The sequence below is a fragment of the Achroia grisella genome, unplaced genomic scaffold, assembly GCF_030625045.1.
Source record: "Achroia grisella isolate CSIRO2021 unplaced genomic scaffold, CSIRO_AGI_Agris_v1 utg461, whole genome shotgun sequence".
Taxonomy (NCBI): domain Eukaryota; kingdom Metazoa; phylum Arthropoda; class Insecta; order Lepidoptera; family Pyralidae; genus Achroia; species Achroia grisella.
Window position 1 is genome coordinate 1,254,081 of NW_026712871.1, and position 13,615 is coordinate 1,267,695.

The window sequence follows — 13,615 nt, forward strand, 5'->3', positions numbered from 1 at the left end:
TATATTATATGACATATATAATTTAAATTTAAAGCGTTCATTGACATAATTTGACAATTTGAAAGAAGTTAATATTACTGTAAATAAATATTATTATTATTTATTTATTTCTAATATAAACCATATTCCTCTGAAATCGCTTTAATGAAATTATATATGTATATTCAGTAGGTCTGAGAATCAACTACTATCTATTTTTCATACCCCTAAGTGATAAGGGTTGTCCACACTAACAATTTAATTTTTAATTTCTTAATAAGTGGCATTAAAAGATACATGCAACCCTAAATTTTCACCCTTTTATACCTCTATTTTTTAATAGCCATTTTAATTTATATACCAAAACAATGTTTGCGGAGTCAGCTAGTACTAATATAAAACAAATTGTTGTTGATATACATTACTGAAAACAATATATATATAGTTGTTACTATGAATTTATTTATAAGATATAGCATATTATTATGTATAAGACATTCTATTTATAACTTTTTTATACAAAATTTTTTTTATTAATCATAGAGAGAAAAAACTACATATTTTTTCCTAGCAATTATGTGTTCGCAATATCTGAACCCAGAAACGGGCTAGAGGTGCAATCAAATTTGTTTATTTACAGCATTTTATACGGTAAAGAATACTATTTTCAGGGGAGGGGGAGTGCTTCCCTGGAATAATATAAGTAGACAGGCATACTCATCTCCCCCGTGTCTACATACGTTATTCATCACAATATTAACATCTAATTATATCAGTATTCTATCAATATCGGGCCATCTGTAAATTACGTCACATGTTGTGGGGAGGGCGTCAAAGTGTGACAACTGGTTGGTAAAATTATAATCTTCATGTAAAAAATCATGAAATCTAGGTGGGGTCCCAACCGTGGGATGGGTCCTAGATTTTGTGAATGTAACATTTAATTTTAATATCAAAACACGAAATTGTAACTATTGAAATGTGACCTGGGGAGAGGGGGGGTCTCCCTATCACCGCTCTAAAAAGTAATTTGAGACAATGTTGTGATTAACATTTTAATTATAATATTTATAACAAGAATTTTAACTCTTAAAATGTGACCATCAGTGATATGTTGGGGGAGGGGGACTCTCCTATCACCGCTGTAAAAATAATTAAATTATAGTGACATAATTTAAATATGGTCCCTAAAGACATTGGTGTAAATTTCTAGTCTCATTTTATGATCTGTATTTATTTGTATAACGAATATCTTAACAACATAACAAAAGTATATTAAAAAAATTAATATTTCTTTTATACTTTTGTACATAAAGAGAGTAAATGTAAATCTTTACTAATATTATAAAGATAGAGAGCAGAGTTTATTTTATCTTCTACTATTGTTGTTAATAAATATTAAAATGTGACCAGCGGTGATAGTTAGGGAGAAGGGCTATCCCCATCACCGCTGTAAAAATAATTAAATTATAATGACGTCATTTAAAGATGATCCCTAAACCATCAGTCTGAATTCTAGTCTCATTTTATGATCTGTATTTATTTGTACAATGAATCTCTTGATAACTAAACAAGAGTAAGATAAAAAATATTAATATTTCTTTTCTACTTTTGTATATAAAGAGAGTAAATGTAAATCTTTACTAATGTTATAAAAAGGAGAGTAAATTTTGTTATGACAAGTGTAGTGTTAACATATTTGTTATTTAAGTCTTCTTAGATCTCCTAGTATATTAGTTGTTATGCCATAATATCGGCTCGTTAGCCACAGCTACGTCTCGACTCCGCGGCGTCTAGTCGGGGAATGTCTACATTCTCACGCTTCACGGACCGTGTGCGCTCAGCGCGAGACAGTTGAAACTCCGGTACTACAACTGCACTAATTTGATAAAACTTTCACTATTTGAAAGATACATTATACCAGGGTGACAAAATATACATTCTGTGTATATTTTGTCCAGATATACAAAACTCAGAAATATGTCTGACCATAAAAGAGTTTATTTACCATCTACCCGCTGCTCTTCAGTTTACCCGTCCCGTGATCATGGCGTTTGAATCACTGCCGGAATATCGGGAACGCAATAAAAATAAATAAAACATTTTTTTTTTCCTAAAAACTCAGAAAGTTATGATCAACATGTGAAAGCCATGGAAGTACAGTAACATAACATTAATAGTATCTCAGTACAAGTCACTGCGACATGTCGTCCCAAATTAAACAGAGCTTGTGTTATGAGTACTAGGCAACTGATATAAATACATAGATACTTTTTGTAAATACATATATAAATATATAGAAAGCACCCAGACCGATATAAACATACTTGTACATAAAATTACAAATGTTTGTATCTGGGTTATACTTATGAATACAAATTTTTGTATCGTGCTAGGAATCGAATCCGATACTTTCGAAAGTAAGTGTGTGCGGTGTGTTAACAACTAGTCGCTGGACTACCGAGGCTGACAAATTTAGAGATAATGATGTAGAAATGTATTTATTTTTCATATACCTGACTATAGTTTGGGGCCGTTCAAGAAATACGTAAGCAAATTTATTCCTATTTCAAAAATTGTAACAAATTTATTACAGTCAGCAAAAGTGAGCAAAGCAAATTGTGCTTACGTAACACTTGAACGGCCCCCTTTATACATTTTTTGTGTATTATTTGTACATAAAATATTATTTTGTAAGACCCTAATTCCCAATGATGATACCTTAATCTAATTAAGGTAAATAATTTTAGAAACTAATTCATTTATATTTTTTTTATAATTATGTAAATGTAAATACCTAATTATTGTTAATACATGGTTTATATATAAAGTATTTATTTTTTATTAATAATCTGCGACCAACATGAGAGTACTTCGATATATATTCGATAGCAGATCTTAATCTTAATTCAGATCCTAATTTTATATTCCCGATCTTAATTTTGTTGGAGGCGGGGCAAAAATTTAAATAAATATATATCCGGGGTTTGAGAATACAAACTGGTTTGGTAATGGTTATAATTGTCACTTCAATATCAATTAAAATAAATATATTATGATATGATTAATATTACATTTAATTTTAAACCAAAAGGCCCGCCATATTTTTTGCCGGGGTGAATTTTAAAACTATATTTTTTTCATATTCCAATTTCTGATTACAAATTTCGTCTTCCTCGAAGACAATGTAAATAATATTTATTATCAACGTATATTAATAAAATTTCTTTTCAGCGCTATCTAGCAGTGCATAGATTATTTTATTTCAGTTTTGCATTCCATAATAGGTTAGGTAGGTAGATTAAATTCGAAACAGATTAATTATAGACCCTGTTGGAACAGCAAGCAAAAAGAGAAGAGATTTTAATTACTATTTGTGTATTCGAAAAAAAACAACTAATAATTTTTTAAATAAATATACTAATAAAATTTAATAATTTCATTTAACAAGTTTTCAAATATTCCACAGGCTGTTAAATGTAGATTATAAAACAACATATTGTACTTAAAATAACTTTTCTTAAAAAAAATGTACAGGCTTGAGTTAAATATAACAAACAATGGCTATAGGTTGTGTATTGTAGACCATTCCGGATTGAGAATCTCAAAACGTAAAACAAAAACCAGTTTTCATTATAAATATTTTTTTTTCAACTTTTATCTAATAAGTACTTATAAAATGTGTTCCTTATGCAAATATGTTACAGAAAAAAAATTGTACTTAAGTACATAAAATTAATACTAAAAAATAAAATAACTAGAGTAGACCGGACTATAGACTATAGTCTAGAATATTATTACATTTTCACCTACATATGAATATTTTTGAAATAGATTAAAAAAATGTTACCCATCCAAGTACTGACCACACCCAATATTGCTTTACTTCGGTGATCGGACATGTTAAAAAAACATTTTATAGTGAACAAATACAACAATCTCACAACAGAGTAATTAACACAATATTTAATAATAAGTTTGTTTTAACTAAAATTTAATCTATGCAACAAATTGTGATATTTAAAAAAAAATTTGAAGTTTAACTTAGTTGTTTACAGTAAGAAATGTTTGGAAATGATCATAAAACTATTAAAATTAATATACTAATGCTTACAAACATGCCATGGTAAAAAAAATATTGGTATCACAGTTGGTATCACACAAATTAATTTTTGTATGAAACAAAAATTAATTTTGTTTGCAGTGAATACATTCAAAAAAATTACAGATTGTTTCTAGTTACAATACCAGAAAATTATGTACAATATTTTAGTTTGTAACATTTAAAACATATCCTGAATATTAATTAATTAATAAAAAGTCTGACTGTAAAGTTTATAGAAAATAAAATACACTGTTTTTAAGATGCCATATAAAAAAAAAGATTCCAGATTATTGTCATTTTAAAGTATTTTTCTTGTATATTTACAGGTTATGTTGCATATAGTCCGGTGTACTACACAATATTAGCTAATAAATAAATTAACTTATATAAATATGTACAGTAATGTAACTTTTACAAAGTTATTACAAATATATTTTATCAATTGTAAACATTACACAAAGAGAATGTTATAAATATATATTACGACTTTAATGGTAAATGGTATACCAGGGCAATGGACAAGTAGGAATACTCATATAACTAAATCTTTACCAACAAACAAAGTAGATTTATGAAAATATATTTAAACATTTTTTTACTAAGTTGATCATGTAACTTAGTTGTTTTTTTTTTAATTTACTATTTACTTCTTGGCAAAGTTGTTTAATATCATGAATACTATGACTAGCTATGGAATGAGTTTACAAGTAGCTTTGTATTTGAGCTATCAAGGTGATAGAATCCAGCTCATAAATAATATAATTATACATATTCCATTTACATAAAGTGTAAAATTGTAACAGTGTAAACATTTATTCGAGAAAAAGAAACAGATATTATCTAAAAATGTATAAAAAAAAACTATACAACACTATCATAACTTCTTGTGTATTCGATTCAAATGAGTCACCAATGATCCCTTAACTTTAAACTTCAATGAACACAAATCACATTGAAACATTATATTTTTAAATGTATGCTTGTTCTCTATGTGCTTGGTTAACTGTTCTTTGCATAAAAACTTTTTTTGGCATTTTAGACAGGAGTTCTCTTGCATCAACTGTTTTATTTTTAAATGTCTCCGTAGACAATACCGCGATTTGAAAGTTATGGAACACATCTCGCATCTAGATTTGCTTTTGGTCTGATGTTGAGTTTGGCAGTGAGTATCGAGTTTAGCTTTCTTTGTGAAGACTAATTGACATTCGTTGCATTGAAAAGTAGCTTGGCGCTGCTGATTCTCATGATTGGAGGTCATGTGACGGAAAAAATGACTGTTTTGCGAGAATTTTAGACCACAATACTGGCAGGTGTATATATAGCTGCGTTCGTCCACAACTCTAGGCGCTGATATAATGCCTTCTTCTAGTTTCCTTACGCGATTTACAGGCCGTGTTATTCTTATTTTCGGACCCATTCTAATGGGTTTCTTATTCATAATTGAGCCTTATTATCCTTATACCTGATGAATCCACTTACAGTTATTCAATATTGTACTAAACACGTAGACAAATGGATATTGTGTACATGTGATTGAACTAAATTTTGACGTGTTGCACCATTAAATAATCACTTATTAGCTTGTTTGTTTTATGTACTAGAAAAACGGATAGATTGTGCTAAAATTAATATAATTTTAATTAGATTATTAGAAATAACGATGAGTATTATTGGTTACTGAAGTGACAAGTTCACAAAAACTGGCAGAAAAATTAAACGGACAGAAGTGACAGCTTGTGACAGATTTCAAATTTGACAATATTGACTGTTGACAATTGGACAGACAGTTGGCAATTGGACTTAAATCCCAGAGATGGGAAACAGACCAAAAAAATTGACTTAAAAACAACTGAGTATCTGCCAGTTCTTTTCAATTAAATATTGAAGGTATATATAATAAAACAATATCTTGGCTTACCTAAAGGTCTATAATATATTACATGAATAAATGATGTTTTGAATTTGACATTACCTACCATTTTTTTTAAACTACGTAGATGACAAACAATCAGTCGATCAATTTCTTTATCTTTTTTTTATGGATGACAATGGAATGGTGCACCCGCCTGCGCTAACGGTTTACGCTGGCGGGGCACCAGTGGAAGATGATAAGATGAGCATAGGTCAGGCCAGTTAGCCCATCATGACAAATTCACCAAGGACTTATCACGATGGTTTCCAGGAGTGATGGTTCCCGCGTGGAGGTCAACCTGAAATGGTACATTGCTAGCAATAGGATCATCAGTTCACATCACTAACAATCTCCTTTCCCCTCAATTTCTTTCTCTTTGACTCAGTCAAGTTACTCGTTCCACTCCATCGTAATTGACTTGTTGTGTTCTTATGACACTTACCCTGTTTTTAATTTTGGCTTATCATTGTAATCAGTAGTTTCAAAGTAATTCAAGTTACGGCGGCAAGTCCCCTCTTTTCCCAAAACGGTTCTTTTTTTTTGAACCCTGGACAATTAACACAGCGCCATCTAGTCGCAGGGTAAAAAGCTTGTGTTATGGGTACTAGACAATTGATATGAATGCTTAGATATTTATTTCTTGTAAATACTTACGTAATATACACACAACACACCCAGACCGATATAAATACTTGCACCGTGCGAGAAATCGAACTCGCGACCATCGGAACTAAAGCGATGTACTAAACCGCTAGACCACCGAGGCCGTTATTTTTAATTAAATATATTGAAATGGTGTACCAGCCTGTATTGCGTTGGCTGGGCACCAGTGGGGGATGATAGGACGAGCATGAAGTCAGGTTATTTAGCCTATCGCGGCAAATGGACCAGTAATTAACCATAGTAAACTCCAAGGGAAACCTTGTGGAGGTCGACCTGCTATGATACATAAAATACAATGATAGCAATATCCATTAAACAAGCAAAAAATTGGCTGAAAGGAAATTTCCAGGGCCGTAAAATACTTAATAAAAAAAAGCAACAAACATATGCCTAACTACCCATCAATTAGCAGTCGGACTTATAACATTGCATGTTTAAGATTTTCCTAATAATATTCTAAAGAGAGATTTTGTTATGAGAACAGTAAACTCGATTTCACTGTTTGTATGGTAATTGTTATGTATTATTTAATAATACATAGCCTATCTGTTACTAAATACGTTACATTCCACTTGTTACTTAAAATAGTAATTTCTTGTACATTAAAAATGTGAGCAACAGTGGTATTATGCACCCAGATGAAGCCGGGGATACAAGCATATACTAAAGTTTCATCAAAGAATTACATCGCTGTAAAAGATAATTATTTACACAATATATATTACATTTTAATTTATGTACGATAATCATTTGAGTATTATTCAATACCTACTGATTAATATATGCAAATCACGATAAGACAAATTATGCAAGTATTGCATTTTTATTGTTATCTACCAAATATATAAACACGTAAGTTCATTGAACAAAATATTGTTATTAAATCTTAAACAGTGATCACGTACTTTTTAAAATCGATATCTTACTTTGAATTTTAAACGTTACGCAATAAGGTGCGAAATAAATTGTTTTATAATCCAATTGTCTATGTTTAAAAAGGTTAAGGAATAAAAAATAAATTTAGGTGTAAGTTTCGAAGCAAAGGAATGTATGTTTATACATCTATAATTTTTGCCGCCTTTTTTGGCGTCGCTTTTTCAATTGATAAAACGAAGATTGTAGCAACTAAGCAAGGTCGAGTTGAAGGTAGTTTGGCGTCTAACGAACTCTACTATGAGTATTTAGGAATCAGATATGGAGTTCCAGTGAAATTTCGGGTAAGTTTTATGCAACGAATATTAATAATTAATAGCAATAGATTATAATACAAGTATATTTCCTTCTTTTATGACAAAATCATCAAAACTGTTTCCCTCGCGTGTTCTTAATATGAATTTTGTATATAACACAAATAATAAATAACCTATATAAATCTTGTATAATACCCTTCAATCAAAAGCTTCCTAAAGTCAGTGCAGAGGTCTCCAAGTTTATTTTCCTCGTAAAAAAATTAACTCTCTTTCTTATCTAATACACTACCAGTTATACTAGTTCTAGGCCTATAAGTAATGACACTCTCTTAGTTCTAGAAATGTAATATAATTATTATATATTTAAATAAATGATTTATTATAGAACTAGCTGTGCCCGCGATTTCGTCTGCGTGGTATGCTTCGTCAGCATGACCAAATAAAGAAATAGATATTTAGTTAGATTATAACCCAAAAATTCACCGTTCTACTTATTGAACGATAATTATTATAGAATTTATGTTATAATATATTAAATTGTCGCTATAGTAATAACATTTATATATATTTATAATGCAATGCTTTCGTAAATCATATATTTTAAATATTATTCCACAGGCCCCAGAAGAGCCTCCGACATTCGACGAAGTCTACAAAGCTGATAATCGAGCAGTACTCTGTCCACAGTTTCCTTGCCACGATCCTCTCGCTGCACCCAGCGATAATGAAGACTGCTTGGTCCTCAACATCTTCTCCCCTAGTGCAGTCACTAACACTAGTTTACCTGTAATCGTCTTCTTACACGGAGGAGATTTTGGTGTTGGGTCTGGTTCCCCTAGCTTTTATGGACCCCAATACCTAGTCAGCCATGGTATAGTTTTAGTCACTGTCAACTATAGGCTAAATGCATACGGTTTCCTGAATCTAGGCACAGTAGATGCACCTGGTAATGCTGGTTTGAAGGATATCAGAGCTGCATTGAGATGGATTAAGGATAATATCCGAGGATTTTCTGGAGACCCTGACAATGTAACTGTATTAGGGCAAGGTAGTGGCGGAACAGCAGCTATTTATCTTACCCTATCAGATTCTACTAAAGGTCTTTTCCACAGAATTATATCAGAAAGCGGCCCGCTATTTAGTCCTGGATCGTTTGATCCTAAACCTTTGGAGACTGCCAGTCAAGTAGCCAAATCGTTGGGCGTTAATACTGTAGATCCTGTTAAACTGTTGAAGATCTATTCAGAAACTGAGATTCAGAAAGTAGAAGAAGCTATATCTAAGCAAATGCACGCTAAAAACGTTTTTGTGCCATCAGTAGAGACAGTATTCGAAGGAGAGGAAGCATTCTTAACAGATAAGCCTTATAATATAATAGTTGATAATAAATTTCATCCGGTGCCCGCTGTCTTCGGTCTGAATACAGTAGAAGGTTTAACAAGTACGTTAGATTATAATACAATAACCAGTCAAATGGATAGAATAATGCATGAAGATTATTCTGTTCTGGATCAAAGAAGTTTCATTATTCCAAAAGAGGATGTAGAAGAATTTAGAACCACGTTACAAGAAACTTACTTCTCTGATATAAAATCTGAAGAAACTGTTATTGGGGGTATAATTAATTTGAATACAGATTTTGGGTTTGTGGGTCCAATGTCTTTGCTTTCCGAATTGTATGCTAACAATTCAGTGTTGCCAGTATACGAATTTGTATTCAACTATACGGGTAATAGAAACCTTGGTAGAATGTTAACGAATAGTAGTTTATTGGCCACGACTAATCAAGACGAGTTGTTCTATGTTTTCGAACTGGAGAGACTGCCGTTGCCGATGGACGAGAATGACGCGCGGATGGTCACTTTTATGACCATGATGTGGACCAACTTTGCGAAATATGGGTGAGTAGCATCGTTTTTAATGAAACCAGACAATCACGGAATCTTATCACGTTTTATTTCCGATATTTTGCCAGTGTTTTCACCGCCATGATCACGGGTAAACTGAAGAGCAGCGGGTAGATGGCAAATCTTTTATGGGCAGACATATGCGTCTACATTCACACGTGTTTATTTATATCTAACCCCACGCTAAACAGAGCTTGTGTTATGGGTACTAGACAATTAATAGATATAATAATATATAATCTCATGACAATTCACACAGCGCCATCTAGACCAAAGTTAAGCTAGCTAAAGCTTGTCTTATGGGTACTAGACAACTGATACAAACACATTGATATATTTTTTGTAAATACATACATATTATACATAGAAAATACCCAGACCGATACAAACAATCATACTCACGAATGCAAATGTTTGTGCCGTGCGAGGAATCGAACCCGCAAACTTCGGAAGTAAAGCTAGACCACCGAGGCCGTTATGATGTGGCTTTGTGAATTATACGGGTTATTATTTTTATTACATCGCTTTTATGAAGCTGTAAGCTATAGCCACAGCATTATAATAGTAAAAGAGTATAGAAACACTTACTAAGTCAACATTATGATTTCCTTTCAGCACCCCAACACCAGAACAGGATAATGGCCAATGGCTTCCGTATCCACACCACCTGGCGATAAGTTTGGAGCCGCAATACGTCGCACCGCTAACACCGGACCGCGCGTACTTTTGGCGCTCACTGTACCTCGAATATGGCGCCGAAATAGATTTTGGCGGGAATATTGACAGTTCTATTTAAACAATAATTTTTATTAACTTATTCTATTGTTAAGATTGTGTTAATTTGCTTATAAATATAATAATAATAAAAGAAATGGAAATTAATTATTACTGAGAAGATTATTCCTCAAAATACATAATCATGACCTTGTAATTTGTTATGCTTCTATAGTTCACGAATGAACTAAAACAAAGATGGAAACTATGCGAACTAGTACGCAAATCTTTCACTCTTTAGTTTGTTAGATAAACTCTCTAATTCAAATTCAAATTCAAAATATCTTTATTCATGTAGGTCCATTACAGACTCTTATGATATGTCAAATCTACTATCAGTTCGGAATGATTTCGAGATGAGAAGAACTGACAAGAAACTCAGCTCGTATTTTTTTTTAAATTTTATACATATTTACAATAATACTATTTCATTTAAATTCAAATTTGGGAGAATAGAATGACTACCAGCATATGCTATATAAAAAAAAATCAAAAAATCTAATCAGTGTTCGCAACCCGAACAGACCAGTCCCCACAAGCAGCATCCGTTCTCGAGTATGACGGATGAGGCAGCCATCATTGCACTCAACCATATTAGAGGGAGCACATTGATCCGGCCCACCACGCCGCCACAAGTTTGAACTTTATAGCGAGCATGACTGTTTCAAGTTACTCCACTACGTCATTTATATTATTTACAGCATAAACTGTACCAATCACAGTTATCACCCATTACAATATTTAATTTACATAAATCTAAAATATGTAGTTACTGTCTCATCAGACAGTGACTATTTCCACAAAAGAAATATAATATTTGTCTGCACTGAATAGAATAGAATAGAATAGAAAATCATTTATTCAAATAAACTTAATTTAAGCACTTTTGAATAGTCAACATTTCTTTTAAATCTACCGCTTATTCGGAAAGCTGTCTCATCACAAGAAAAATAAGCAAGAAACTTGTGTGTTGCTCTTTTAAACAATCCTTGTAAGTTCACATTTTACAAGTCGAAACGTGTGAATACAAACTACCAACCAGGACTAATTTATTTAGGCTCAAATAAAAACAATAAGATTAAATAAAGTAGTGATAAGAGCACTGGATATGCAAGTAGCCAGTCCAGTAACTATTTCCACTAAACTTACAAGTTGCTAAACAACTTCAATGTGACTAATACTATAAAAGTTTGTGAGTATGGATGGATGTTTTAATCTTTCAAGCAAAAACTACTGAACGGATTTTGATGAAATTTTACAGTAATATAGCTTACACATAAGAAAAATATATAGGCTAAAATTTAAAACGATATTATGATAATTGGGCGAAATATAAGAAGTTATGCGGGCCAGTCAATATTAATTATAAATGTAAAAATAAAAGACACTTATGCTTTTCAAATTTTAATAAAAATCTACTGAACATATTAAAATATGAATAATTGATTACTTATGTATTTATTATATAATTGATTACATCTTAATTGTGCGTGCCTTAATTTTACATAATATATAATAAATATTCTAGAAATTCACAAATACTTATTACAAAAATCAATATTGTTTTATATGTAATAAACAATTTTATTAACAACTAGCTGATCCCGCGACTTCGTCCGAATGGAATTTAACTTTATTTTTCTAAAATAAATGTAGCCTAAGTTACTGCTTATTACATCAGCTACCTGCCAAAAAAAGTCCCGTTAAAATCGGTCCAGCCATTTCAGGGATTAGCCGGAACAAACTTGTCTGTCTGACAAAAATTGTAAAAAGTGATTTTTGGTGTACGTACCGTATTTATATTCATATGCATGTAGTAAAAAACGGTTATTTCAATATTACAGACAGGCACTCCAATTTTCTTTATATGTATAGATGTATAGATTTATTTATTACACAATAAAACATTTCAAAACAGGCACGAATCTTTTAAGGCACTGATAAATATATTTATACATATCTTTCATTATCAATAAATATTATTATATCATATATCTTTACATAGTACAAAACAAAATCGTCGTCGCTGTCTGTTCATTTATATCTTTTAAATTACGCAACAGATTTTAATGCAGTTTTCAGCAATAGATAGAGCGATTCAAGAGGAAGGTTTATAGGTATAATACATGCGTGTTATAGTATAGAACAAGCCGAGAAAAACAATGATTCGTAATGTATCCGTGCCATCAGGGACGGTACGCTACATAGTTTGTGTATAAAATTAATATAGTATAGTATATATAAGATATATATGTAATTATTGCTCTCTCTCTCTCTCTCTCTCTATATATATATATATATATATGTATACAATTAGGAGCATATTTCGTCGGTTAAATAAAAAAATGGCAGTATACAAAATGTACATTTTAGTATTGTCTTGTATAGAAGCATTTAGTCTTTAAATTTATTAAAATTATAATTTTCTTTAAAGTTTTAAATTTACACAGAGGTAATATATATCATTTTAAAACTATTTAGATAATGATTAAGACGGCGTGGTTAATTTAATTGACTTATATAAAAAGGAGGCAATTCTAGCTTCTAATTTTGTAAGATGTCGTTTTTCTATTCAATCGACGATGTATATACATATATATGATTAACAAAGAGAAGCAATATGGAATTATGATGAAATATATAATATATATAATTATCACCGTTGTATATACCATATTCTGACAAATAAATATATTATTATTATTATAACTGTGTTACAGCTGATAATACATTTACGGATTCTCTCTGAGTGTTGATTCTGTGTTGACGTGGTTATCTTACTATTATAGGTATACTAGCTGTTTGGAATTTAACATTATTTTTCTAAAATTAAGTCTAAAAAAAGATTCTAAAAAAAAAGGTTGGACACGTTACTTTTTTTGGCAGGAAGTTGATGTAATAAGGAGTAACTTAGTATGTAATAAGGAGTAACTTAGACTAAGTTACTCCTTATTACATCAACTTCCTGCCAAAAAAAGTAACGTCAAAATAGCTACCTGCCAAAAAAAGTAACGTCAAAATCGGTCCAGCCTTTTCAGAGTTTAGCCGGAACAAACAGACAGACAGACGAAAATTGCAAAAAATG

At 31.2% G+C, this 13,615-nt stretch overlaps 2 protein-coding genes across 2 annotated transcripts; one reads left to right on the forward strand and one right to left on the reverse strand.

The window, feature by feature from the left end:
• Positions 1-3,758: 3,758 nt before the first annotated feature.
• On the reverse strand, positions 3,759-5,778 carry LOC131845311 (zinc finger protein 26-like). The gene has a single exon (XM_059194358.1). The coding sequence runs from the start codon at positions 5,520-5,522 to the stop codon at positions 4,959-4,961; it is 564 nt and encodes a 187-aa protein (XP_059050341.1). The 5' UTR covers positions 5,523-5,778; the 3' UTR covers positions 3,759-4,958.
• Positions 5,779-7,705: 1,927 nt separating this feature from the next.
• LOC131845255 (juvenile hormone esterase-like) lies at positions 7,706-10,552 on the forward strand. Its single transcript, XM_059194295.1, has 3 exons — positions 7,706-7,876; positions 8,468-9,750; positions 10,372-10,552. The coding sequence occupies exons 1-3, from the start codon at positions 7,706-7,708 to the stop codon at positions 10,550-10,552; spliced, it is 1,635 nt and encodes a 544-aa protein (XP_059050278.1).
• The last annotated feature ends 3,063 nt before the right edge of the window (positions 10,553-13,615 follow it).

Excerpts from the sequence above, each read along its gene's own strand:
- LOC131845311 (XM_059194358.1), bottom strand. The coding sequence starts at position 5,522 with ATGAATAAGAAACCCATTAGAATGGGTCCGAAAATAAGAATAACACGG.
- LOC131845255 (XM_059194295.1), top strand. The coding sequence starts at position 7,706 with ATGTATGTTTATACATCTATAATTTTTGCCGCCTTTTTTGGCGTCGCT. Across the intron at positions 7,877-8,467 it reads GAGTTCCAGTGAAATTTCGG|GCCCCAGAAGAGCCTCCGAC; the intron begins GTAAGTTTTATG and ends ATTATTCCACAG. Across the intron at positions 9,751-10,371 it reads ACCAACTTTGCGAAATATGG|CACCCCAACACCAGAACAGG; the intron begins GTGAGTAGCATC and ends ATTTCCTTTCAG.